General features: G+C 34.4%; 1 protein-coding gene across 2 annotated transcripts in view; it reads right to left on the bottom strand.

Moving 5' to 3' along the window:
* The window catches only part of LOC100366570 (uncharacterized), a 57760-nt gene that overhangs the window by 15133 nt on the left and 15332 nt on the right, over nucleotides 1-27295 (bottom strand). For both annotated transcript variants that reach the window (XM_085496988.1, XM_085496989.1), the window contains exons 9-36: nucleotides 26850-26973; nucleotides 25351-25508; nucleotides 24865-25036; nucleotides 23865-23976; nucleotides 22788-23043; nucleotides 22475-22599; nucleotides 21751-21954; nucleotides 20919-21112; nucleotides 20149-20274; nucleotides 19203-19359; nucleotides 18393-18524; nucleotides 17911-18187; nucleotides 17680-17809; nucleotides 16636-16810; nucleotides 16072-16262; nucleotides 15344-15538; nucleotides 15003-15240; nucleotides 14487-14608; nucleotides 13784-13956; nucleotides 13169-13382; nucleotides 12436-12588; nucleotides 11416-11577; nucleotides 10507-10686; nucleotides 8611-8773; nucleotides 7782-7957; nucleotides 6336-6556; nucleotides 1854-2032; nucleotides 902-1041 (exon numbers count right to left, since the gene is read on the bottom strand). In XM_085496988.1, the coding sequence (XP_085353114.1) occupies nucleotides 902-1041; nucleotides 1854-2032; nucleotides 6336-6556; nucleotides 7782-7957; nucleotides 8611-8773; nucleotides 10507-10686; nucleotides 11416-11577; nucleotides 12436-12588; nucleotides 13169-13382; nucleotides 13784-13956; nucleotides 14487-14608; nucleotides 15003-15240; nucleotides 15344-15538; nucleotides 16072-16262; nucleotides 16636-16810; nucleotides 17680-17809; nucleotides 17911-18187; nucleotides 18393-18524; nucleotides 19203-19359; nucleotides 20149-20274; nucleotides 20919-21112; nucleotides 21751-21954; nucleotides 22475-22599; nucleotides 22788-23043; nucleotides 23865-23976; nucleotides 24865-25036; nucleotides 25351-25508; nucleotides 26850-26973 (4849 nt within the window). The remainder of the gene's footprint in view (nucleotides 1-901; nucleotides 1042-1853; nucleotides 2033-6335; nucleotides 6557-7781; nucleotides 7958-8610; nucleotides 8774-10506; nucleotides 10687-11415; nucleotides 11578-12435; nucleotides 12589-13168; nucleotides 13383-13783; nucleotides 13957-14486; nucleotides 14609-15002; nucleotides 15241-15343; nucleotides 15539-16071; nucleotides 16263-16635; nucleotides 16811-17679; nucleotides 17810-17910; nucleotides 18188-18392; nucleotides 18525-19202; nucleotides 19360-20148; nucleotides 20275-20918; nucleotides 21113-21750; nucleotides 21955-22474; nucleotides 22600-22787; nucleotides 23044-23864; nucleotides 23977-24864; nucleotides 25037-25350; nucleotides 25509-26849; nucleotides 26974-27295) is intronic.

The raw sequence follows: 27295 nt of genomic DNA on the forward strand, positions 1-27295 counted from the left end.
AAACCATAACATTATTTGAAATATTTGATTTCAGTAAATAGATCAAATGGCTTAGTGTAAAGAAATATTTGTACTTTTCAAAGGACATTCAGCCAAATTATTCAAAACACAGAAAGCTGTACGTCTTTGATGTGTTGACCACAAGGGAGTGCGTTGTTGAACTATTCTCATGTTTTGTAAATACAAAAAACTTTCCTTGAACACTTAGAATATGATCTGAACATAAAACTGTGTACATTCTGTTGGTTTATAGTGTGTCGATGTTTGTTGTTGTTGTTGAGCTTATATTAATAATAATATAGCATTGTGTCACTCACTTAGTTTTCCAAATTGCTTTTTTGCCAAAAAAATATAAATCCATATAGCCAAGTCAATTTTTTTCTAAAATCTTTCACTTTTAGTTTCACACTTATTTTGTCACCATGTACCAATTTCAAACGTCTTTTAGAAACCCACAACGTATACATAACAACAAATTTTAACAGAAGTTGGAACATATCCAACCAGTGCGACAGGAATATCACATAATCCCTTGAACGGTAATAGTTTATTGAGAAACTATAGCCCAAAATGACAATGAAAAATGTTTTGTGCTGTGCGAGTGATTGCATAAATGATTCTATTTCCGTTACACACTATAAAATTTCTGCATTCAATGTAAACAAAGAACAGTGTTTGAATGTGACGCAAAAGAACCTCGAACATTTCAATGTTGATGATGTAGTTTATCCCATATAAGGGTAAATTCAAATGCGTGCTGATATGTTTGGAAAAATTGATAATACAGCTTTGTTTACAGAACTGCAAATTCTATTGTTTTCGATGCTTGATGTCATCTTATAACATTAGACCATTCAAACTTTTTATTTTTTGAAAAAGATAAACAAACTAAAGTATTTACCTCATCAGAAAGTTTTTTTGCTGCTTCTTTTTCTTTCTTGTTTTCTTCTGCATGGTTTATTAATATCAATAACATATCACTTTCTGTTTTGTGTTTCTTTTCCAGCTCTGTTAGTACAGCCTCTTGCAGAACAGCCACCCCTGAGAAGTCATAATTTGAAAACAAAAGAAAAAAACGATTATTTGAAGAACAGTCATAATAACACGATAGCACTCACAACACCAACAGCCACCAGTTAATTCTGAATAAACTGTTACACTAATTGCATAGTACCTGTCTCTGTTGCCATTTTTTCTGTATGTAATTCTATTATTTCACAAACACAGCACATATCTAACACTGTAAACTCAGACATTGCAAATTATATCTAAGAATGTTCCTACATTTAAGACTTTTGCTAGAACCTTGATTCATGGGTTTTTCATTTCACTATTTTTGCTGCAAGCTCAAAAAACAACCTAAAATCATGTAAACATATGAAACTACAAAAGAATTGACATATACATGTACACTGTATATTATATTGTATGTGTAGTTTATTTATTACCAAAACTGAAATGTCAGATTTCATTTAGGATGTAATAAAGCATTATTCTATTCTATTCTATTCTATTCTATTCTATTCTATTCTATTCTATTCTATTCTATTCTATTCTATTCTATTCTATTCTATTCTATTCTATTCTATTCTATTCTATTCTATTCTATTCTATTCTTATCTATTTCATTTCATTTCATTCCATTCCATTCCATTCCATTCTATAACCATAATGAACATCACTGAAGATAAATGCAATTACTGTTAAAGGGCGGTGGTCGTCGTGCAGTGCGTGTTCGAATTTCATGTAAATAATCATTGTATATTACATGCGTTGTATACGTCGCTATGAGTCCCATATCGAACAGGACGCGGCGCGCCGACTGCCACCCTTTAAATTAGACTATACATCACCTTCTTGTTGTCTTCTCAGAGCAAGCATTGCATCAGATTTCACGTTCTCTTCTTCGTCTTGCTTCAGTTTTTTCTCAAGTGCTGCTTTCTTCAATGCATTCTTTGTCGATCTCTTTTTCTTAGCCGCTGCTAGTCTCTGCCTTGCCAACTGTCTCTGTCTTTCTCTATCTTTACCAACACTAAAAAAATTATAAAAAAATTCAAATTTGAGTAATGCAATTGCCCAGTTTAGGCTAGATACAAAACAAATAAATTTCTAGAAATTGTACAAGAGGTACTATAAAAATGATTCAAGTCAACTGTTTTGTCAACATTTGACAAAACAGAATATCCTACTATTATGTGAATTATGACAGTATGAAAAGAGAGTCTACAGAAAGACAGAATATTATGAAATACATGTAATATATATATATTGCATTTGATATATATACGTCAGTTTCTCCTCAAGGCAACAACACAAACTATGTTAGTTTTTCAACAGGTTACCGTAATCTCAATACAGCAAATAAGTACACCAAGGAAACCAAAGTTAAAAAAATGTTTTTATGAAAATATCATGCTGCATAAACTATACATTTTCAGCAAATAAGAACATAATTAAATATTGGTTGTTATGGAAACAATAGCCCCACTGATCATCATGAATATTCATTGAAGCATTTAATCATTTTTTCATTATATCGACAAGTTCTGCTCCAGTGACTACATTTATATCATATGTATTTTTGTGAGTAAGTTTTAATAAAACCTTAATTAGTAGCAGTTCATTCGACCTTTGACCCAGACAAATACCAAAGTGTTTGAATGACAAGTAAACAGGAAATATTGATAGAGTGCTGTAATTATAAGCATATATAAATAGATGATAATTAATTTTTACATTTACCATTTACTTAAGGTCTGCCCAAAATTTGTTGTTTGATGAATAAATAAGATTATTTAGGCAGCCACTTTGCTTTGGATTGCAGATTTGTTACTTCAGAAGTGTTTAACATGGCAGTATTGAAGATATCGGATAAAAATATTTCTGACTGCAAACCTAATTTGCATATTTAGTCAAGAATTATGAGAATTACATTAACTGGTACTTTTTTTTTTTACTGTAATTAGACCGACCTAATTTGGAGAATAAAATAAGGCTGGCACTGGCATCCAGGCATGACTTATTTAGGCCAGTCTAAACCATTTAGGTTTGTGTTCACACAAGCATAAAATTTGGGTAAGACGCTTATAATAACACTGGTGATGATCATTGATCCTATTTGTATTTGGCTGAATTGACTTTTAAGGACACAAAGCGAAAAAATGACAAGGAAATATTATCACAGACAAAAAACATGCATATATGAACATGAAACCCATGTCTTGCCAAAATTCAAATCAAATTTGAAAACAAAATGGTCAGTGTTTCAGTGAAATGGGTAAGAATGATTAAAAATTAAACAAACTTACTACCAGTTGAAAAATTTTTATAGAAAGTCGAAAACAATTGAATATAATAATATGCCAACCAATAAGTTTTGCTTTTTACCATATTTTACCAAAATTGGTCAAAGAGTGTCTGAGAAATGGATATGGATATAATAAACACTTGAAAATAAAACCAACATGGCCACCTGTTAACCACAATCGTTTAAGTCTTGAAATGAAAGTGCATAGGTATACCAAATTTTGAGTATTAAAACAAAATTGCATCAAAATAACAAAACACCTGAAGAGAATATGCAAACATTCATTTATGTCTTGCATGTGTACCAAATTTAAATCGGTAAATAATCTAAGAAGCAGGAGAAAAATACAAAATGGCCACCACTTGGCTATTTTGAAACAAATTATGAAACAAAATGACATGCATTATTAACCAACCAGTTTATCCTGAGACAAAACATGCATATGTATATCATTATGTCTTCTCCTCTCCCATATCTGAACAAAAGCAGTAAAGCCATATCTGAAAAATCATGTCGGACACTCATACGAACAGAACGCAAAGTTATATATTTCAGACTTATTATTATTATTATTATATGGTGGAAACTGCATTCCCATTTAAATGTATTTTCTAACTTATGTGATACACTGAAAAATATGAAGAATGATACCTTTATAACATACTCTACCTGCTCTGGCAGTACAACTAACAACCAGTCTGCATAACCAGATTAACTAACAATCTTCACAACCATATTAACTAGCAGTACTCACAACTGGCTTAACTAGTAATCCCTGCAATAAAGTTAACTAGCAATTCCAACAACCAGGTTAACTAGCAGTCCCCACAACTAGCTTAACTACTGCTAGTAATTCCTGCAATCAATTTTAAATAACAGTCCACAAAATCTGGTTAACTAGACGTCATCACAGACAGGTTAACTACCAGTTCTCACAACCAGGTTAACTACCAGTTCTTAGAACCAAATTAACTATTAATCCTTACAATTGGGTTAACTATCAGTCCTGACAAGCAGGTTCACAAATACTGAAGAAATTCCACTAGATTGTTGCTTTAAAGCATGTCATACACAATCAATACTGTAATGACCTTGCTCACATGATGTCACTGAAGCCAAGAATTACTATATTTTCCGAAGAACAATTTCCACGGTGACTTCTTTTGAACCTATTTCACGATAATGTGATGTACACGTTCAATACATCACTGGACTTCACTGTAATGTAACATACTCGTTCAATACATCACTTGACGATGAAACACACAAGTTTGACACAACAGGAATAACCGGAGAAACTGGTCCAGGAGTTCTTCGAGATGCCAAATATTAAAGTCCTTCACTGTGGTTCTGTTGACTTGATAATGGTACAATGATGGTCACTATGGTACTTGGTAACACTTGCTCGTATAAGCATTATACGCATGTGCAATCAAGGAACAATTATGTTTTTAATCAATATATGTCACATTTCAATCAATCAATGAATGAATGTTATTCTTTAGTAAGGCATTGTTATCATTAAAACATGACCTTATACACACAGACAATATACCAGGGATGAATAGAGGTATTTGTTTAAACCTGCAAGTGCAGAATTATTTTAGACAAATTTTATCCTGTTTTAATATACATTTATATAATTTTTTCGGAAAATTTTTAACCAACTAAACACAATTTCTTATTTCCATGAGTCTTGATTACAATTTTGTAAAATATGACAAAAGTTGACTTTTGTGGCATAATCGATGTAGATGTGATCATGTTGCATGGATAGAATGTTGTAAAAATGTTTTAAATTATTATGTTTTAACTAGTACCTTTGAAACCACATTGCTTTTTCAGCAAGCCACTGGCACAGAATAAAATCAACTTCTCCAATATTTAATTATTTTGTTATGACCTCAAATGATATAATGCAATAATGAAAATCAATTATGTGTCAGAAAAATTCAACAAGTCATTGTAAAGATTATAGTCCTTGAAAATAATTCAAGATCCTGTTTTTCCTGAAAACACCACTAGAGGGCAGCATACCAAAGTACCAGCGCAGGCATGTAACTTTTGCTGTAACATTATTGAGGGGACTTTAATAATGTTCACTGTGAACGCGTGAATGAAAGGAACACCTTATTACCAACATTGTCAGCAAACTTGCTAAGAATCGCCTGTGTTATCAATTTGAAACACTTTGGGCCACCTCATTCTCAAAAGGAGGCAATGGTATGTACTGAAAGGGACGCACTCTTAAGTCGTTACTTTATGCTAAATTTTCATATTTTTCTCGCTTTGCGATATTTTAAATGTAATAAATTATGAAGTACAATTACAACAACGATAAATATTATTATGGAAAATTCATATATCGATCATGCCCCTCTCTAAAAGTATCTTGGCCTCCCATTAAAAATGGGATGGCCTAATTTGATAAAGATCTCCAGACACCAGTTTGAATCAGCACAGGCGATTGGTTAGCAAGTTTGCTGTCGATGTTGGTAATTAGGTGTTCCTTTCATTCACATGTCCACAATAAAGTTAGAGCCCATTCAATTAATATGTATGGGTATTAAATTACACAAGTTAGAGTGTTTTTATTATAATTGTAAGTGATACAGCTATGGTCATAAAGGCATAAGAAGGGATAATGAACTGAGAACAAGCCCCATCATTATGTGCCCTCCGGCAACTAAAAACACAATGAATCATTTATCTGAGTTACCTTCAGCTTTGTCTTAAAATCATACATACAATGAAGTCACGAGATGAAAAGAAATAACAATCATTCACTATTATGCAAGGAAATGGATGTAAGATCAAATATATAAATAAAGTGGGAATGAAAAATATGATGTGCATGCATCTGTAATCTAATAATTATGGCCGTGAGTCGGCCATATTGAATCTGATCACAAATAATATGTGTACTTGCTTACTTGTATGTACTGTCCTCACACCAAGCCTCAGTGAAATCAACATCATTAAAGTCATATAGCTGAGTAGTATATGCAAGTATTATGTTATACCATACCCTGTTTGTCGTTTGGCTTCATTGTCTTGTGCGATTCCGTACAACACAGCAGCAGTCTCAAAGCTATCCTCTTTTTTGAGTTTCAGTTGATCACGTCTCAATTTCGCCAGGGCTAATTGTCGTTCTCTTTCACTCATCAGTCGTTTATCCTGCGCCCTCAGTGCGGCCATAAGAGCATCTTTCTCATCTTCAAAATGGTTGTTCAGTTCCAGTAAAATATTCTTTGTCAGAAAAAAAAAAGAATTTAGAATAAAGTTTAATGCTATAAGTGTATAATACTTAAACCAGTATTATTTCCACATGACAATATAGCATTATTTCTATTGGTTGGACAAAGATACCACATGACCATATAGCATTATTTCTATTGGTTGGACAAAGATACCACATGACCACATAGCATTATTTCTATTGGTTGGACAAAGATACCACATGACCATATAGCATTATTTCTATTGGTTGGACAAAGATACCACATGACCACATAGCATTATTTCTATTGGTTGGACAAAGATACCACATGACCACATAATATTATTTCTATTGGTTGGACAAAGATACCACATAGCATTATTTCTATTGGTTGGACAAAGATACCACATGACCACATAGCATTATTTCTATTGGTTGGACAAAGATACCACATGACCACATAGCATTATTTCTATTGGTTGGACAAAGATACCACATGACCACATAGCATTATTTCTATTGATTGGACAAAGATACCACATGACCACATAGCATTATTTCTATTGGTTGGACAAAGATACCACATGACCACATAGCATTATTTCTATTGGTTGGACAAAGATACCACATGACCACATAGCATTATTTCTATTGGTTGGACAAAGATACCACATGACCACATAGCATTATTTCTATTGATTGGACAATAATACCACATGACCACATAGCATTATTTCTATTGGTTGGACAAAGATACCACATGACCACATAGCATTATTTCTATTGGTTGGACAAAGATACCACATGACCACATAGCATTATTTCTATTGATTGGACAATGATACCACATGACCACATAGCATTATTTCTATTGGTTGGACAAAGATACCACATGACCACATAGCATTATTTCTATTGGTTGGACAAAGATACCACATGACCACATAGCATTATTTCTATTGGTTGGACAAAGATACCACATGACCACATAGCATTATTTCTATTGGTTGGACAAAGATACCACATGACCACATAGCATTATTTCTATTGGTTGGACAAAGATACCACATGACCACATAGCATTATTTCTATTGGTTGGACAAAGATACCACATGACCACATAGCATTATTTCTATTGGTTGGACAAAGATACCACATGACCACATAGCATTATTTCTATTGATTGGACAAAGATACCACATGACCACGTAGCATTATTTCTATGCATCCATACATCAAGCTATGGATTCTTACCCTTCTTCTTTTCTTTTCCTCTTCTTCCTCAGCATCCAGAATTTCATCCAGTGATTTATCATCAACCGGTAAACCTTCAGCTTTTCTCTCTGCTTTTAGCTGTCTTCTCCTTTCAAGTCGTTCTTTCAGTCTCTCCTTTTGAGTCTTCTCAGACTCGCCAAGTATTCGAGCCAGTTCTGAAAAGATAAAACAATTATTTGTTTGATATTCTGACAAAGAAATGAAATTTAGTGACCACTTCATATGTGGTTAATCAAACTTGAGCCTTCTATTCAATTTGAGCATATTCTTATGCTTATAATAAAGCCCACTGGACTTTACTTGGAAAAGATTTTATACTGACAAAATATTTGAAAACAATCAGAATTTCAGTATTTGTTGAAATTGTATATTAAACTTTAAGAAACATGACACAGTTGCTATCCATTTTATTTAATAGTGCACATGTACACATGTCCCATGATAAAGAAGAACAGAAGTGAATGATATCTTTCAAAACTGAAAAACGTGTGGCAGATTAAAGGTTCTGGCAAACTTTGAATTACATTTTTAGCACTAAAATGGCCATCATGCTGCTATCTTGAATTGGATCATGGTGAAATGAATGCATGTGCCAATATGCTGCATGATGTGTGTGTGTGTAGTGCCAGTCACCAGTCAACCATTTTGAATTCAAATTGCAAAAGATGAGGCATATCTTGGGGCATTATACATGGATGTCGTCTGAATTGCATGACTAAGATTCAATTTCAAAATTTCATGCATGTACATGCCCTCACACATGTAAAATTGCTTTGATAAAATCACACAAGTTGTTTTTATTTCTCACCTTCATCATTTTTAAAACTGTCTCCCAACAAGGCAGCAGCTTCATCAAATTTTCCTTCTCTCCTTAATCTTTTTTCTTCTAATTTCAATTTCATCAGCTTTGCCTGTCGTTCTTTCTCTGACATCTTGGCCCACTGCGTCTCACTGAACTGTCTCATCAGTGCCTGTACAGATCGAATAAATGTTGAATCATTACATGACTGCAGACATGGAATGAGATTTGCTGGTTATAAGTATTGTTTACACTACATGTATACTGTGGCTAACATGTACTTTCTATCAGGCACTCCATATTTATTCTCCACTGAGTCTTGTTTCAAGTGATACCCAACATTAGCTATATTATCTGTCAAACAAGTCATTGAAAATGACACAGTCCCCATTAAGTTCTCTTTGTGCTTGTCATATTAAAGCGGAGGGGTTGTCGCAAGCGTGTCCTTGAAACTTGAGTTCCAAGTGGCGTATACAACAGATTGTTTATTTACATGAAAACACGTGTTTCGTGTCATAGTAATATGGCCAAAATAAAAACAGCCGTTATTCAGCCATCTTTGATCTGATTATGAAACACAGAGATATGTATAATGAATGTGCCAAATACGAATGAAAATGGTACATAAATTGTGGAAATATAGTAGTAAGGCCAAAAAGTCAGATGGCTGTCAAACGGCCATCCTTGACCAGATTTTGAAACAAATTGTCATGGACATGCATCCTAACATGTATAAAGTACATGTATGTGCCAAATTTGAATGAAAACTGACAGAGCACATCCAAGATACCGCATAAAAAAACAAAAACAAGATGCCTGCCAGTCGACCATCTTTGATCCAATTGCGAAATAAATCGTCATGGACATGTATCCTAACATGTATAATCTATGTACCAAGTTTGAATGACAACTGACAAAGCATGTCCAAAATACAACATTTTCAAAAAACAAGATGGCTGCCAGTCGGCCATTTTGAATCGAATCGCTAAATCACTGCATGTGCATATGTCCCACATAAGGTACTAGGCACATGCAAAGAATGAACGGAATCGGTCCACAGGATTCTGAAATATGACGTTGGATAGACTGACGCACGGACAGACGGACACACGGACGGACTTCCTCAGGAACTCACGGACGGTCGGGGACATGTATCCTAACATGTATGATCTATGTATTAAATTTGAATGAAAAGTGACAAAGCATGTCCAAAATACAACATTTTCAAAAAACAAGATGGCTGCCAGTCGGCCATTTTGAATCGAATCGCTAAACCACTGCATGTGCATATGTCCAACATAAAGTACTAGGGACATGCAAAGAATGAACGGAATCGGTCCAAGGGATTCTGAGATATGACTCCGGACGGACGCACGGACGCACAGACGCACGGACACACGGACACACAGATGGACGGAGACCAAATTATAAGTCCCCGTTTTCGGACTTCGTCCGAACGAGGACTAACAAGCAGCCTGTCGGCTGAAATAGCTCCACTGTTAGCAATGCACATTTCAATTAAAGAACTGAAGATATAATTAGAAAATGAACAAATCTGAGAGAGGTCTACCTGAGGTACCTATATGTATAGTATCAAAGAATCAGATTTGCAGTTTTTAACAAGAAGTCGAAAATATCACTTTTTACCAAAAATGACAAAAATATTCATTAAAATTAGAGAATTAAAGATATCATCACGAAATGAACAAATCTAAGAGAGGTCTGCCCAAGGTACATACATATATACCAATTATCAAAGCAATAAGAATTGTAGTTTTCAAGAAGAAGTCGAAAATGTAAAAAGTTGACACGAACGATACCAGATGACGACAGACAATCACTCATATGTGATTTTATAATATTTAGTTTGTTTCCAGAATTAGCCACTCTGTTTGCCGCCCTCACCTCTGCCAATAGTTTATCTCGCAATGCATCATACTTCTCTTCTAAGGCTTCCACTAATTCATCTTCTGAAGTCAGTTGTTGATGTGCAATGCCAAACATGATACTGGCAACATTGTCATACCATTTCTGTGATCTTGCTATCATTTCTGCTTGCTTTAGTTGTCTCAGCGTTGCTGCACTCTGTGTAGAACAGACAAGACAGCAAGGTAATAACAAAATGATTTAAGTAAAACAGTGTGACATCAAACACTGATGATAACTCCTTTGAATAATCTCAACAAAATAAAAATCAGGTACGATAGCGATCTTCTAGATAAATGAAGAAAAACAGACAATTGAATTAAATCCAAAACACCAAATATTAATTCTACAGACACAACTACTTGCGTATCACATATCAATGTAATTTGAACAGCTTATTTTTACAATGTTATCACCATGACTGCCGTAGAATCATGAGATCACATATTATCACCATGACTACCACATTGTTAGAACATACAATGTTATCACCATGACTACCATAGAATCATGAGATCACATATTATCACCATGACTACCATATTGTTGTAAGAACATGCAATGCTATCACCATGTCTATCATAGAAACGTGGAACCACACAATATATTATATATCATCATGACTACCAGAGTTGGTAGAACATAAAATAATATCACCATGACTACCATAGAATAATGCAAACACACAATATCGTATCACCATGACTAACACACATTATTAGACAATACAAGATATTATAACTATGGCTACCATAGTTGCAAGACAAATGATCTTATCACCATGACTACCATAGAAGTTAGACCATGCAATAGTACCACCATGACCACCACATGTATGTACTCTATTTTTTGATTACTTTGAGAAATATAAAAATATTATTATTTCACCTGACTATGCAGATCAGCCATCAAATGTCTACTTTCTTTATCTTGTTCTTGTTGTAAGTCAGCCAATAAGCTAATCTCAGCATCACTTTCACTTGATGTTCCTTCAGCAGATAGCTTGGCGAGCTCAGCAATCCGAACTTCAATGGCCATAGCAATGGCTTCCTGTGAATATATATAACAAACAACAAGACATAAACTGAAAGTCCTTCCTGCTATTAATTAGTTATTACTGGTATGCAAATTACTTCTAAATTAATATTCAACTACATACTGTATATTTGTATGGCAAGTTCAATAATCTATTTGAGTAAACAATTGTTTTGATACAAACAAACTAGTTATATAGTATGCAAAATAGTTAATTAATATGCATAATATGAACAGATTCAACCAAATCAGATCTGGTGTTTATCACATTGTATCTGTGCACCAAATTACAATGCAGTCAATCCAGTAGATGATAGAATACCAAATTAAATGCACAACAACAGTATAACATTTTTTTTTAATTTTATATAAAGACGAATTCGTGAGATTAGGATATGCAAAAGTGTGATATGAGATGAAGATCCCACATGAATTGAAGAAGTCTTGCGAATTGCGAGATGATCACAAAATCACAAGAGAAACCTACAGTTATAAAAGAAATTCAAATGCAAATTAGAGTGAGTCTGTGGAATAACTGGTTTGTGTTTATCTCAGACCATTTTTGGTAGGGCCTTGCTTTAATATATGTAAAGCAAAGCAATGTGATACATGTGTTTTACGTTTTTAAAAGTGCTGATAATACCGCTCATTTCTGTTTATTCAATGGAACATTTTCAAGCGTCCACTGAGTTCTGTGATGTAATTGGTTAGAACTGTGTTCGATAGACATGCACGGAATAAAATTGCTTTCAATGCTCACAGAGAATGAGAGATTTTTCTTCATTGGATATCACTGTACATGGTTATGAAAGTTGTATACCTCATCTTATAAATCCTTGATACAATATATACTATAAACTAAGTTTACCATACCTCAAATATCTGTATCTGCTGTGAGGGATCAGAGGAAGACTCTCTCCACTGAGCTCGGTATGATTTCAGTTCATTCAGTTTATTGTAGAGTTCGTCCTCATTCATATCTTTGGCAGTTTTCTTATGTTTGCTGTTCTCTTGTTCTTGTAAAAGCTGTAATAATAAAAATATGAAGATTATATGTCATGTTCACCATCATTTATGCCATCAGAATGCTAAAAATTACCGGATAATTTTTTGAAATACAAGAATCCAAAATGTTTGAAACTGGCTTTTTATGCCAGTTTCTATGGTAAGATTATTTCTTCATATTTCAAAACTTTGTTTGGTGACATGCAATGAAAAAGTCATATATTGGTACTGACATAAATCCAAATATAATGAAAATATTTTTTCTCGGTGTTTATAGTTATCCACTGACAAGTGCAAGGTTATATCCCATAATGCATTGTGGATATGCCCAGTAAAATGCTCAGTAGTACGAAATTTGAATTCATCGCAAACAGTGTCTTTTAGGCCTCGAAAAAAAAAAAAGACTGTTTCTGGTCATATTGCTTTTCAAAAATGGGGTGAAAAGGTGATTTTTTTCATTTTTGTCAAAATGTTTGAAAGGGCCTACATTTTTCAGGTTTCATTGATTCATCAACAGAGGGCGCTTTGCAGGGGCTAAATAAGTGAAAGAACAGCAATCCGACCAGAAACATAACTTTTTGTTATTGAGAGGTTTTCTTACCGCAATCAGGAGTTCTCGTTCTGCACGATGTTTCTTATTTACTTCATTCAACACAGCATCTTGCAAAGCAATGACATCATCTTCATTTTCAGGCATGGTTACAACTTCCTCCTCTATCGTTGCTAATCTTTTCTTTGCATCAGCTCGTCTGTTTTTCCTTTCGGCTAATCTTTGTTTTGCCAGCTCTTCTTGTCTTAACCGCTTCCTTGCTTCACTGTGCAATGTCATAAAAAAATATAACTTCAATCTCATACATATGCAAATTTCATAGTTTAAGCAAATGAGTTTACATTTCCTGCACAAATACTTATGTTAAGGACGAATAACGTAACAATTTTCTAAAATTTTTCCAAGTTATTTCCAAAGGACTACCCAAGTAGTTTGCAAATTGTAAACTTCAAGTACCAGTACTTTAAATGAAAAACTAAGTCTGATTTGGTCTAAAATTAACAATTTATGGGAAAAAAAACTGCAAAAAACAATATGGCATTCATAGGGTTAAACTTGTCAATATTTACACACCTTGACAACTCAGATACTTGGGATGGGAAAACACATACATGTATTAATATTACTATATTTTAAAGAATGTTTTTAATTAAATAACATTCTTACACGTCACCATAGTGTTCTGCTAACCCCAGCAAAATGGCGGCTGCTTCAAACTTATCTTCCTCTCTTGTTATTCTCTGTTCTCTCTTAAGTCTTGATAACTCTGCCTGTCGTAGTCTTTCGCTCAATAGTCTATCATCTTGACCTTTCAAACTGGCGAGTAATGCTGCCTTTTCCTACACAAATACATAATTCTCATAATCATCAACAAAACTTGGCAATGATAGAAATAAACACAAATTGTTGTAAGAAAGTCTTTCTAAGAGTCACCAACCTATACTGAAATATAAAATAAACAGTGAAGTGGTTGCTGCCTGGGTCCGTGCTTGGAAGGTTTCAATTTGAAATCCTACCTGGGGTTGAACACTAAAAAGGTGTTGACCCTTACCCTGGGTGAGTATATCACACTCAATGAGAGACAAAAACCAGTGGCAGAGATTTCTTCACCAATGTATATGACTTCATGACACATGGTCTGCATCCACTTATATTTGTCCAGACCTGGTTAATGCCTGGATAACACATTATCTTACCATTCAATATGACAGGAAGGTTTAAAATATGAAACATGGTTTCCGTGGCAACAAGTTTACTATATGTATTATCAGCTCCTGCATATCACAATTTGCACACCGAAAACAAATCAGGAGAGACAACAGTGACATTCAATGTAAAAAACTGTTGCCTGACACAAACAAATTATTACCTCATCATATCTCCTATCCAGATCTTTTAAGATATTCTTAGGTTTGGGTTTTTTCTTCAGTTCTTCTTCTTCTGCTAATTCTTCTATGCTTTCAAGTTTAATGACCTCTGATTCTGACATACCTAACATTAAGAACACATTGTTTATTTTTAGTATGTATTATCATCATTATTATTGTTATTAATCAGTATTATTATTATTATTATTATTTAAAGGGTCACAAAGTAGACTAGTTCCAGAAAACTATTTCCAAGATCTTTAATATAAGCAGCTCATTATAGATTTGTAGTAATTTATTTATTCATCTATTTAGCTCTTGTGTAATCGTTTTATTTTGTTTTTGTTTTAATATGGTGTAAAAAAAAAGATGCAAGAAATATTGCTTTTCCACTGGTCAGGAATCTTGTTGTGTCACCATGTTGAATACTCTAATGTGACAAACAAATAAGACATAAACTGTAACTCATATCTTACATGGTAAGACGTCAAATGTTAAGACGTCAAAATTTATCTCACCTTTCGCCAACCTTGCTTTTCTTCTGGCCAACCTCTCTTTCAACTTCCTCTCATACTCAGCTCTATTTTCTCCCATCAAACTTTCCAATGCATTCTGGGTTTCAATCACATCGCCTAGCAACCTAGCCACTTCATCTTGTTTTCCTTCTTCAAGCAATCGTCTCAACTCCAACTTCATCTTGAGTATTCTTTCTTGTCGTTCTTTTTCTGAAAGTCTATTCCATTCAGCCTCACTCATCTAAAATGAGAAAGTAAATATCTGACCTTTGACCCGACAAACTCAGTTCAGTAGTGACTTTACTGCACTTCTCTGCATCCAGAGATTAGAAATAGAAACAAACCTGTTTCATCAATGCTTCAGCAATAAGTTTATCTCTGAGTACATCATACTTGTCTTTCAGGGCTTCAACAAGTTCATCTTCCCCAGTTTTATTGCATTCATCTCTTCTTAGTAGAATAATGACAATATTATCATTTTTCTTTTCTTTCCTTTCTTTGATTTGTTCTTCCTGCCATCTGATAAGTGTTGATAAGTCCTACTCAGATACCAAATAAACAACATTTCATTATTAAAAAAGTATCAACCAGACTCGACCTGGATGAGTCTAGTACCCATTAAACCCAGGTCTGGGTTTGGAACCAATTAAGCTTAGAAACAACAGTGAGAGAGTGCATATTAAAGCCAAATCTTAAGAGTGTCAACCTGAATGGGCATATTACCTATTAAGCCAAGATGTGACAGCATCAGGCCGAATGCTTTTAGTCCAGTTATTTAGCTCAGACCTGACAGTGTCTGTTTCCCCATTAAGCCCAGACCAGCCCAGTGTCAACTTGAATGGGTTTAGTACCTATTAAGCCCAGACCATCCCAGTGTCAACCTGAGGGTTTAGTACCATTTAGCCAAGATGAGCCCAGTGTCAACTGTTGTTTCTAATTTTAATTGCCTGGGTTCAAGACCCAATACGCCCCGACCTAACAGTGTCAACCTGACTCGGTTTGGTCCCCAATATGCCCATAAATACAATATCACAGGATTGTGTCAGCCAAAACAAAAGTATATCATATTCACCTGTTCTGGTAGACGTTCTATCAATTGTTCACTTTCTTTATCTTGTTGTTCCTGTAGATCAGCTGATATGCTGACAATCACATCATCTTTCTCCACAATGCCTTCCTTTAGTCTTTCGAGTTGACTATGTCTACTGCACATCTTAATTATGGCTGCTTGTTTCAATATTTCCATCATACCATTCACATCACCTAAAATCAACAAATAGCTTTTCATACAGGTAATCTTGAAGTCTGATCACAATTTTATGCTGATATATTTATTGATCTTATAGTCAAAAACATCTTTTAAATTGTTATTAATTTTCTCATATTTGAATAATTTTGAACAAATTTGACATTGTCTATCAAATGATCAAAGCAATCTGGTCGATGGCTTTCAACAAGTCATTTATAACAAAAGTTAATGCAGATGGGGACACAGGCACAGGACAAGTGACAACAGACAGTCACCTACATGAACTAAAAACGATTGATTGCAAAAAGACAAATAGTCCCAAGTTCACAGATTTTTGGAATGATTTCACAGTGTAAATTTAATAAATACAAGATAAACCGTTCTTACCAGAGTCTAATTCTTGTTTGTTCAGTACCAACTCATCCAGCTTGTCCTGCCTTTGTACTTCTGTCATGATCCTTGCAAATTCTCTAAATTGCTGGTATCCATCTTGCTGTAATATCTCCAGTAACACTTGTCGCTCCACTGCATGCTTGTTTTCAAGTGCTCGTAGAACAGCATCCTTTGAAGTAGACAATTTGTAATTTTTATGTAATGCACCAATCATGCGTTTGAAAATCTATCATTGAAATGATAATAAGGAGTGTTTTGATGTTGATAATTTCTATATTATTACTAATCTATGTAATTTGTTCCAATTTAATGAGTAATTTCGAGATATGTGTTTATAGATGTTGTACATAATTATTACACTCCAGTTTGTATAGAAATCGAACGAAAACATTCTATCCTTCCTTTCTCACTGATATTCCATTATTAACTCAGCATGCAGTCACTGATTGGTTGACCTCCGTCTTGCTTGGAAAACGCCTTAATGTTCCATTCCCCTTTTTAAAGTTTAACGATAGTTCTGTTTTAGTTTGAGTTCATGCTCAACTGTGTGGGTCAACTAATTCATCTGTTTATACAACGTTTATGTTTTATGACAAGTCTCTATAAGTTTATACTTGTAAATTCGTTTGAAGTGTTTTGATCAGCAATAAATGGTGTTTACGTTGAACAAGTGATTCATGAGTCTGCAAGTTCAAGTTGTTATGTTGAAGTCCTACCTCAAGTTGAATGTGGCTGACCGAACCCAGCTACAAAATCACTTGTATTATTTTGTTTTAAGCACATTTGTTTATAGTAAACAATGTAATGTGACTAACAATACTTCGATGTGTTGACTCATCAAAGAAACCAGAAACCTTACACATTTAACTTCTTGTTTATTCCTCCATTTTTCAGTTACAGCAACAGCACTACTTTTTACGTATCAATAAACTCAGGTGCGCAAGTGACATATATCAACTTTACAAAAGTATGTATTCTGATGCATGCAATTAAGTAGTCACAAAAACATCACATTATACATTCATAAGTGTAACATACCTGCATATCAGCTCGATTGCCACTATTCACAAGCTGATCATCCTCTGATTGGATTTCTGTTTTTTTCTTGCGCAAAAATGTTATTCTTCTTCTAGCTAGGTCTTCTTGTCTTTCCCTATCATGCTGTAATCTACGGAAACCAAAGACACCATGTAAGACACACAAACAGTCTGTATTATTGTCACAGTTATAAATTGATGTATTTTTTCATCTCATCACATATAACCATACCTCTCAGCAAATTGTGATTGTTTGCGTTCGGCTAAACCGACCGCCAGAGCGGCTGCTTCAAATCCTTCTTCCCTCTCAGCTTTTTGTTTCTCTCGTTTGAGTTTTATCAAACATGCTTGTCGTTCTTTCTTGTTCATCAGAGCCTGAGGGTCACGTAAGTTTGTCATCAATACATCTCGTTCATCTCTGTATCTATCATGCAGTTCCAGCAGAGTATTGGTAGATTTCTTTTTTCGCTCTCCTTCATCTTCTAGTATCCCATCATTTTCAGCAACATCTTCATAAAAAATCAAAAATGAAGAGAAGTCTAATTTATACATAATTCCGTAATGACATGAAAAATAATTGACAATTAGGGTAATCATTAAATAATATATAATAATAAAGTTCAAAATTCATCTTGTGACAGAGGATACCCTATTCCCATGTGTGTAAACTTTTTGGGATGTAAAAAGAAAGAACATAACTATTTCTAACCATACCTGGTTTCTTCTTTGCAAGTCTTTTTATCAGTTTTTGTTTATATTTGGATTGATGTTCTCCCATCAAGGAACTAACATTGCCTTGAATGTGGAAATTGTCCCCCAGTAATGTAACTAATGCATCATGCTTTCCTGTAAATAAGATCATGGAATATTAAATACAAACAATCTGATATGTGGGCATTGGAATCGGGACTAGTTTTGGGAATCAGGAATGTTTAGAAATGGAAGTGGTGATGACTGGGCAGTCAATAGAAAGGATTGGATGGAAAGTAGCAATGACTAGCCAGTCAGTGGGAATGGCAAGTTGGAAAGTGGCCATGACTAGACAGTCAGTGGGAACACTTGGGTGGAAAGTTGCAATGACTGGGTGGGCAGTCAGTGGGAACAGTTGGTGGAAAGTGGCAATGACTAGGCAGGCGGTTGGGTAGATAATGGGAATGACTGGGCAGTCAGTAGAAATGGTTGGATGAAAAGTGGCAATGACTAGACAGTCAGTGGGAATGATTGGGTGGGAAGTGAGGATAATTGGGCAGTCAATGAGCATGGTTGCTTGGGTGGAAAGTGGAGATGGCTGCATAAGTAGTTGGTATGGAAGCATGTGATTCATTAGTCTCAATCACAATTTGTGTCCTCTGGCTTGGGTCAGAGGTCATCAGCTTTGTTTATTTCCATATGCGTCTTGTTCAAGTGTGAGAAATAATTATGTGATGTTGCTACTGATCAAAACAATGTGTTGTTATAGCAACATTGACTGGATTGGGTTAAAAAAATAAATATATGAAATGTGACAGATTTGTAGAACCTTACCATCTCTTTGCAATCTCCTTTCTTCTAATTTTAGTTTCAGCAGTCTTCTCTTTTTCTCCTCATCACTCAGATTTAACCAATCTTCCTCACTCATTTGTCTCCTCAGGGCATCACATAGTAACCTATCTTTTAAAACATCATATTTCTCCTCCAAAGCCTGTAAAAAGAGAAAGATCAAAAACATGCTTCATCACTCTATCAAACTACTTGTATTCATCATCATGTTTTTTCCTGCATGTAAGCTATTAATATTTTTGCCCTGGCTCTAATAATCCCCACAAAACAATCATAGCCTCAATATTGAACCTTGTATCAATGACCTTATGCTCATTAGGGACAACGTCAAAAGATCGATGTCGAATAAAAAACTTATTTGCTTTAGTTTGGGGTGGGGGGTTGTGACCTCAAAAAGTTTCCATCCTACAAAAACGATTTTGTCAAATCAAAAATCAAGTCAAAAAAATTATGGAGTATTTGTAGTTCGTTTTTTTTTTCTATCCAATCATGGACAAAAACAACAGAAACTGAAAAAAACACATGGTTTGGTTCGAATGTAAATATGTGCGTTAAATGAGGTCAATTTTAGGGCATGGACCGCGAACCAACTGCTACGCCATACCAATGTTCGATTATCAATTTGTATTTAATGGTGAATATAGTCTGACACCATTATCAATATTCATAAATTAAGTTTCAGTGGGGGGTAGGGGGGGTTTGGGAAAAAACTAAAGAAATTAAGTTTTTTATCCTACATTGAACTTTTGATGTTGTCCCTTAATATGTCATTTTGTTGATGTAGTATGGCTACAGTAAATGTGTTCCCAAGAACTGTATCATGTTTGATACTGTTATTTAGAAGGGCAAGGCTTCAGTGGTTGTGATATGTTATAGTTACAATATTAAAACCATATACATAATCTGAACTGCAGACAAGATGTACACAAACCTTGATTAGTTCATCTTCTTGTCCTGCACCTTCATACATTGAGAATATTTCCATGATATTATCACCTCTGTCTATCTTACGTCTTGTTATCTGATCATATCGCATCCCGGAAATATCATCCTCTGTCTACAAACAAACAAACAACAATCACCAAATCAGATTGCCACTACCTAGTATTAAAATAAATTGACACTTTATTTGTATAAGTATGTACCCAAATTAAATACAGAATTGTTGTTCTGATAAATCTTTTCAATAGATCATGCCAAGTGATGTAGCACCTCTGTGATAAAAAAGGCCAACCACAGCATTGATGTTGTGTAGCCTTCTATATCTTAGTTTTGAAAGATTTATTACTAAATGAAACGACAACTAAACACAGTAACATCACAGAAGCACTTCGTTGATAAAAGGCAATGATGGAAACCCCTAGCTGCTACACAAGTCAGATGATTGATTATAAAGTTGATTTGGAAGAAAGAGTATACAATCCAAGTAGTTGAGCTCACACTTATGGGGAATGAACTGCCAATTTAAATTTAGACTAAAAATAAAAAGAGGTTGCCATCAGATGAGATAACATAGATGTACCATGACCATTTGGATGGATTATTTTGCGTAATTTCATTTTAGAAATTACAATAAACAGAATCATTATGACAAAACTTTATTTTAAATTTAAGTTTTGAAACATATTCCAACATCAAATACACTCATAGGCAAAGAGAATGATAGCATAAAGCGAACATTTCCAGTAGAGTATTCTTTACCTTTCCATCCAAACTGAGAAATATTCTCTCGCCTTCTCTTTCCTGTTCTTCTTGGAGTTCAGCCAGCAGAGAGACCACAATCTCACCGTGACTGACTATCTTGCCTTGGGCCTCTTCTTCCATCACTAGTCTCCGTACCACACTTTTAATGGCACCACTCTCCTCCAAGATATCTAAATTCTGCTCTTGATCATCTGCAAAAAAGAGGGAACAAACAGTAGATATCAAAATATATACACTATTACTTATAACTCCACAAAGACTAAGACAAATTTATAAAGAAAAATTGATAATTTGCTTTGAAAGTTTCAGGGTTCTGAGGTGAATTTGTCTCAGAAATAATTTTTTTTTTTTACTGTAAAACAACACATAAAGTTTTAATTGAATGATTACATTAAAATCTCTTTTGCTTGTCGTCCAACCTCTCATGACATAATACCAACATTGTCAGTCAAGTGGTTTTAGAAAAGAGGTGAATTATAATTAGTCACAAAAGGCAATGCAAACATTATAATTTCCATGCATCGTATGAGACATATATTGAATATCATACGATGCATTTACTACGAAGAGATAAAAGTCATAATTCAGCTGCTACATGTAGAACTGATGAAGATACTGAAGATGTACTGAAAGGGGATAGTTATCTCTCCATAACAACATTGCAGTGAAATATCTTTCAAACTTTGATTTAATCTCTACTTTACTGAGATTGTTAAACAGTTTCCCTGAGTAAAATATACAGCATGATTTAATTACAACAATTATACTTTGACTACAGCAAGCAGGCAACTAGTTTATAATCTGTTACAAGCACACACAATCCACACACCTTTGCTGTCCAACTCTAACCCTTCTCTCTTGCGCTTCAATTCGGCTAATCGCTTTTGTCTCTCATCATCTGGCATAGACCTGGCCACTTCTCTCAACTCTTCGCTGCCTTTGTCTGTTAAAATACTCATCATCAAATTACGCTCCATTCTGTGTCGTTTATCGACTTCTATCATCATGGATTCCTTCCATGTTTCCAGCTCACCTGCAGATGGACATAATATAGTGGAAACAGTGTTGCAAAATGAGGACTACTTTTACCGCACAAGGTTATGGAGAACAGTTTATCAACATTTCAGTCTTCTGATTGTGAATTGTGAGCCGGAATGTCAAAAAACAAATCCAATTATGATCCTTAATGCAGTCAAGAGCATGAAGCATAAATTTATTTTTAAAAAAGGTAATGGTTACTACATGTATCATGTTTGTTCTATTAGAAACACATCACCAATAGAAGTACATATAAACCCAAAATCACATTTGTTGTCTACTAAATCATTAAAATATTACTGATATTGACCATAGATGTCATTTACATATTAAGCCCATGCAATACTGACAGAGCAAATGCAGTAATTACATTACTAGTAGTTCGAAAGTAAGTAACATACATGGAGACAAAAAGTCTTTATTTCTGATTCATTCAGGTCACTATAAAATAAATATATAACCTCTCCACAGAAATCAGGAAAATGAACTTTGATGAAAAGTGAGATAAATTTTACCTTTAGGTGGCAATACATGGTTATCAAATTCTAGCTCATCATACAACCCTTGGCTCTTCCGGTGTTCTCTATTGGAATATCTCTCTCTCGCAAGTTGAAAGTTACGAGTTTTGTCTTTCTTGACTCTGAAAAACAAATAGCAAATGAAAATCAAAAATCGCATTTCACTGTATACTGAAATATACAAGGACAATAAAAGTTTCACTCTGACAAGTAAAATGCTGATGCCGATTTCAATATTTCACAATTGCCCTGATCTGATAAGAATTGGTAATATAATAATCCATAAAATTTTAACAATTCATCGTCTCACCTCATATCTATATTTATGGGAATCCTCTCAGCAAGTCCAATCATCAAAACAGTATCTAAGAATTTCTCTTCCTTCTCAGCACGGTTTCTCTGCCTCTTCCATCGCTGTAGCAACTGTATCCTTCCCTGTTCACGCAAGAACACACCTTCTTCTCCTTTCAGCTTGCCCATCAATGTGTCCATATCCTCACTGAATCTATACTGTAAGTCACCGAGTGGATTACCAATCTTTTTCACTGCTAACGGCTCTTCTATTTCTGTTGGAAATTAAAATATCATTTTTATCAGAAAAGAAAAGTTAGAATTGCTACAAATTAGAAAGATGACAACTATATGAAAGAGATGAAGTTAGGAAGTAATCTACACAGCTATTACCCCTGGGGATAATGAATATGTGGATGACATCATCTCCTATTTTACATGTATCAAACAGAGATCAACAGTTCAAGGCTGTGAAATCATGTTTCAAAACTTGACTGTCGTCAAAATGTGTCTCTGATGCCAACAAATCAGGGATAACAATGGGCTTGCTTTTAGTGGTGGGGATAGTACAAGATCTTTAACCAGTGGAATTTATGGAGTTCTTCTAAAGCAGACTCAGTTCGAAGTTTGATTCATATCTTCAGTAATTTATGTTTGATGTCTGTGCTATTCTTAGAGTCTTTAACGGAAGATGGGAGGGCAAATATTTATTGATGCCACAGTTAAACAACTTTTTAAATTTCCGCACCTTTTATAATTTACTGTCAATATAATGTTTGTATGGAATAAATGATATTTCTACTTACTAAATTTGATATTGTTAATTTGAATATTGCATTCATATTCAACTGGGTTCCAAATAGAACTGGTATACTTTAAGATGGAAGGTACTACAATATATTTCAATATAAAGAATCATAATCATTTCTGATGATATATTTTTGATACAATGGTGTAGAAGATTAATTTTTTGTTTTGCTTTAGTAATAATCTTATTGACATGAGCATCCCTAGAATGTTGAGAATTAATTCTAATCCCAGGTCTGTGTAATATCTATACAAGATGTAGTCTAGACTAAAATATTATAAAACTCACCATAATCAGTAACATCCTCATCTTCTTTCTGTATTCTGGATTGTTTTTCTAAATATTTCTGATGATATTCAGTTTGAATCCTTCCCATCAATTCTTCTAAATTAAATTCATTCTACAAATACAGATTTCAGAGATACAATGACCCCTTACTATGTTGTGTTATCTGCTAAGTTGCAAAGTTGAGGGTAATTGGAATCTTTTTTAGCGGCAACTTTGAGAGTTGTTTCATGTATTTACATAGGTAATCAGCCATTAAAGAATAGATGCCTGTGTTTTTCAAACTGCATAGATGTCATCAGTATTTACCACCCATTGCCCTGCTATTTACTGGAAAACAAAAGGTGTCTGTAGCTTGTCTCATGTTTCTAGTTTGTTACTGGTTTGATAAGGTCCTATAAAACTCAATACAATGTGAACAATCCATTCAATTATTCTAATCTCAATTTTTTAAATGAGCAGCCTGTTTGAGCGAAAGTTATCCAGTCTGTTAGCTCACAATAAGTCATGACCCTTGATTTTGCTTGGATCCCGACACCCAAGACTTAGCAAGAAGCAGCTGTATTACAAACTGCAATATTTTATATTCAACATAACATGTATAACTGGTAAATGCTGGTACTGAAAATTCTCATGCAGAATGTTCTTCACAAAACTATTGGACCATTGACACGACAACTCGGTTATTATTTTTCAAATGTTCTAGTTTTAAATTGAACATTTCCATAATGATACTAGTGACGCAACAAACCTGTATATGAATATTCATAAATTTCAATGGCAAGCCAGTTAATGAGTGCAGTACGCGATCATATGATTAAAAAATGTTCAAATGTTATTTTATCTCAATGAGAGAAACCATTGCATCATGGGAGTATATTTTCACTTTGGCTGACACTGGCAATTCTTTCAAATTTTCCTTTGGCGCAAAATAGTGAAATGGAGTGCAATAAAAACAAGATTACAATACCCTGGTAATAGTAGTTGCAATGAATTCTTATACCTTTCCGAAATCTCCAACCAAGGCTGCCATTTCATCCAACTTTCCTTCCTGTCGTAGACTTCTTTCCTCCAATTTCTTTTTGGAGAGAAGTCTTTGTTGTTCGTTTTCTAGCATATCCTTCCATGCATCTGCTCCATAGTGTCTTTTGAGAGTTTCTGTTAACAATTTGTCTCTATGCAACATACACATAAATAAAGAGAATTACTGCAGGATGTAAACTGGTAATAGATTGCTATAAATAATAAAAACAAAAGAACTGCAGAAAAAGGCCAAAGAGGGTGCTGTAAAATCATGTAACCTCATGATATGTTCTCTTAGGATTCACAAGTTATTAGTCCTATATCAATCCAAACCATAGGCATACTGATGATTTCTGGCAACAAGTGTCTGTAGTTGTCAAACTAGAAAAACACAGATTGTATAATATAAGGTAATTAAAACATACTGTAATAATACATACTTTATACACTTGACAATATTCCTTACCTGATGACATCATACTTATTTTCCAATGCTTTTATGAGTTCCCTTTCTTCTTGTGACAAATCAAATGTGCCCAAAACAACAGATGATACATTATCTAACCACTCTTCTACAACAGCCCTTTCCTCTGACCGCTTAATATCCCTCAACTCTGATGCACTCTGTTGAATAAATATGTTTGAGACAAACTACCGGTAATAATACAAGCCACAATTCTATACTTCATCAAATGTAAAACGTTTTTTGATTGGAAGGTGGCTTACATGTTAGAGATGAGGGCAAATGAAGATTTAATAGTTTTATTTGCAGATGGGCTACATGTAGGTACAATGAAGATCAGTTTTATTTGAAGGTGAGCTAGTGACTAGGGATGGAGACCAATGAAGATCAGTTTTATTTGAAGGTGAGCTAGAGACTTGGGATGGAGACCAATGAAGATCAGTTTTATTTGAAGGTGAGCTAGAGACTAGGGATGGAGACCAATGAAGATCAGTTTTATTTGAAGGTGAGCTAGTGACTAGGGATAGAGACCAATGAAGATCAGTTTTATTTGAAGGTGAGCTAGTGACTAGGGATGGAGACCAATGAAGATCAGTTTTATTTGAAGGTGAGCTAGTGACTAGGGATGGAGACCAATGAAGATCAGTTTTATTTGAAGGTGAGCTAGTGACTAGGGATGGAGACCAATGAAGATCAGTTTTATTTGAAGGTGAGCTAGTGACTAGGGATGGAGACCAATGAAGATCAGTTTTATTTGAAGGTGAGCTAGTGACTAGGGATGGAGACCAATGAAGATCAGTTTTATTTGAAGGTGAGCTAGAGACTAGGGATGGAGACCAATGAAGATCAGTTTTATTTGAAGGTGAGCTAGTGACTAGGGATAGAGACCAATGAAGATCAGTTTTATTTGAAGGTGAGCTAGTGACTAGGGATGGAGACCAATGAAGATCAGTTTTATTTGAAGGTGAGCTAGTGACTAGGGATGGAGACCAATGAAGATCAGTTTTATTTGAAGGTGAGCTAGTGACTAGGGATGGAGACCAATGAAGATCAGTTTTATTTGAAGGTGAGCTAGAGACTAGGGATGGAGACCAATGAAGATCAGTTTTATTTGAAGGTTAGCTAGTGACTAGGGATGGAGACCAATGAAGATCAGTTTTATTTGAAGGTGAGCTAGTGACTAGGGATGGAGACCAATGAAGATCAGTTTTATTTGAAGGTGAGCTAGAGACTAGGGATGGAGACCAATGAAGATCAGTTTTATTTGAAGGTGAGCTAGTGACTAGGGATGGAGACCAATGAAGATCAGTTTTATTTGAAGGTGAGCTAGTGACTAGGGATGGAGACCAATGAAGATCAGTTTTATTTGAAGGTGAGCTAGTGACTAGGGATGGAGACCAATGAAGATCAGTTTTATTTGATATGTATTAATTTTTGTAAAATTGTACATCACATTCAACAACTTTCTTTTGTTTAAGATCAGGTGATGCAAGTGCCTTTACCTTATTCTGCATATTTGTCAAAAGGAGGTTGATTTCTCGGTCTTGTTTTTGTTGTAAATCAGCTAATACATTGGCAGAAATCAATAAATCATCCAGGTTATGACCATTCTTAATTTCTTCACGTCTGCAAACATACAAATTTTATTTAGAGTTGAAATTCATTGTATACCACATGGTAATCATCATAATGTAAAATACTTTAATTTCGATTGGAATTAATTTTCGCTATTTTCATTGAAAGAATGATTCAGTGAAAATAAAATCCAGCGAATATACTTTTTTCATATATTTTACATTCAACTCACCAAAAATCAATGCAAATAAAATCCACATAAAACACCCAAAAAGTCTGTTCAGCAAAAATTAATTCCAGCTAAAGTAACATACTGTAAATACATTAATTATTCACTGGGTTTTAATTTCCCTATTTTTTGCTGATAAGTGAA

The sequence above is a fragment of the Saccoglossus kowalevskii genome, chromosome 3 (assembly GCF_978046115.1).
Source record: "Saccoglossus kowalevskii chromosome 3, keSacKowa6.1, whole genome shotgun sequence".
NCBI classification, from domain to species: domain Eukaryota; kingdom Metazoa; phylum Hemichordata; class Enteropneusta; family Harrimaniidae; genus Saccoglossus; species Saccoglossus kowalevskii.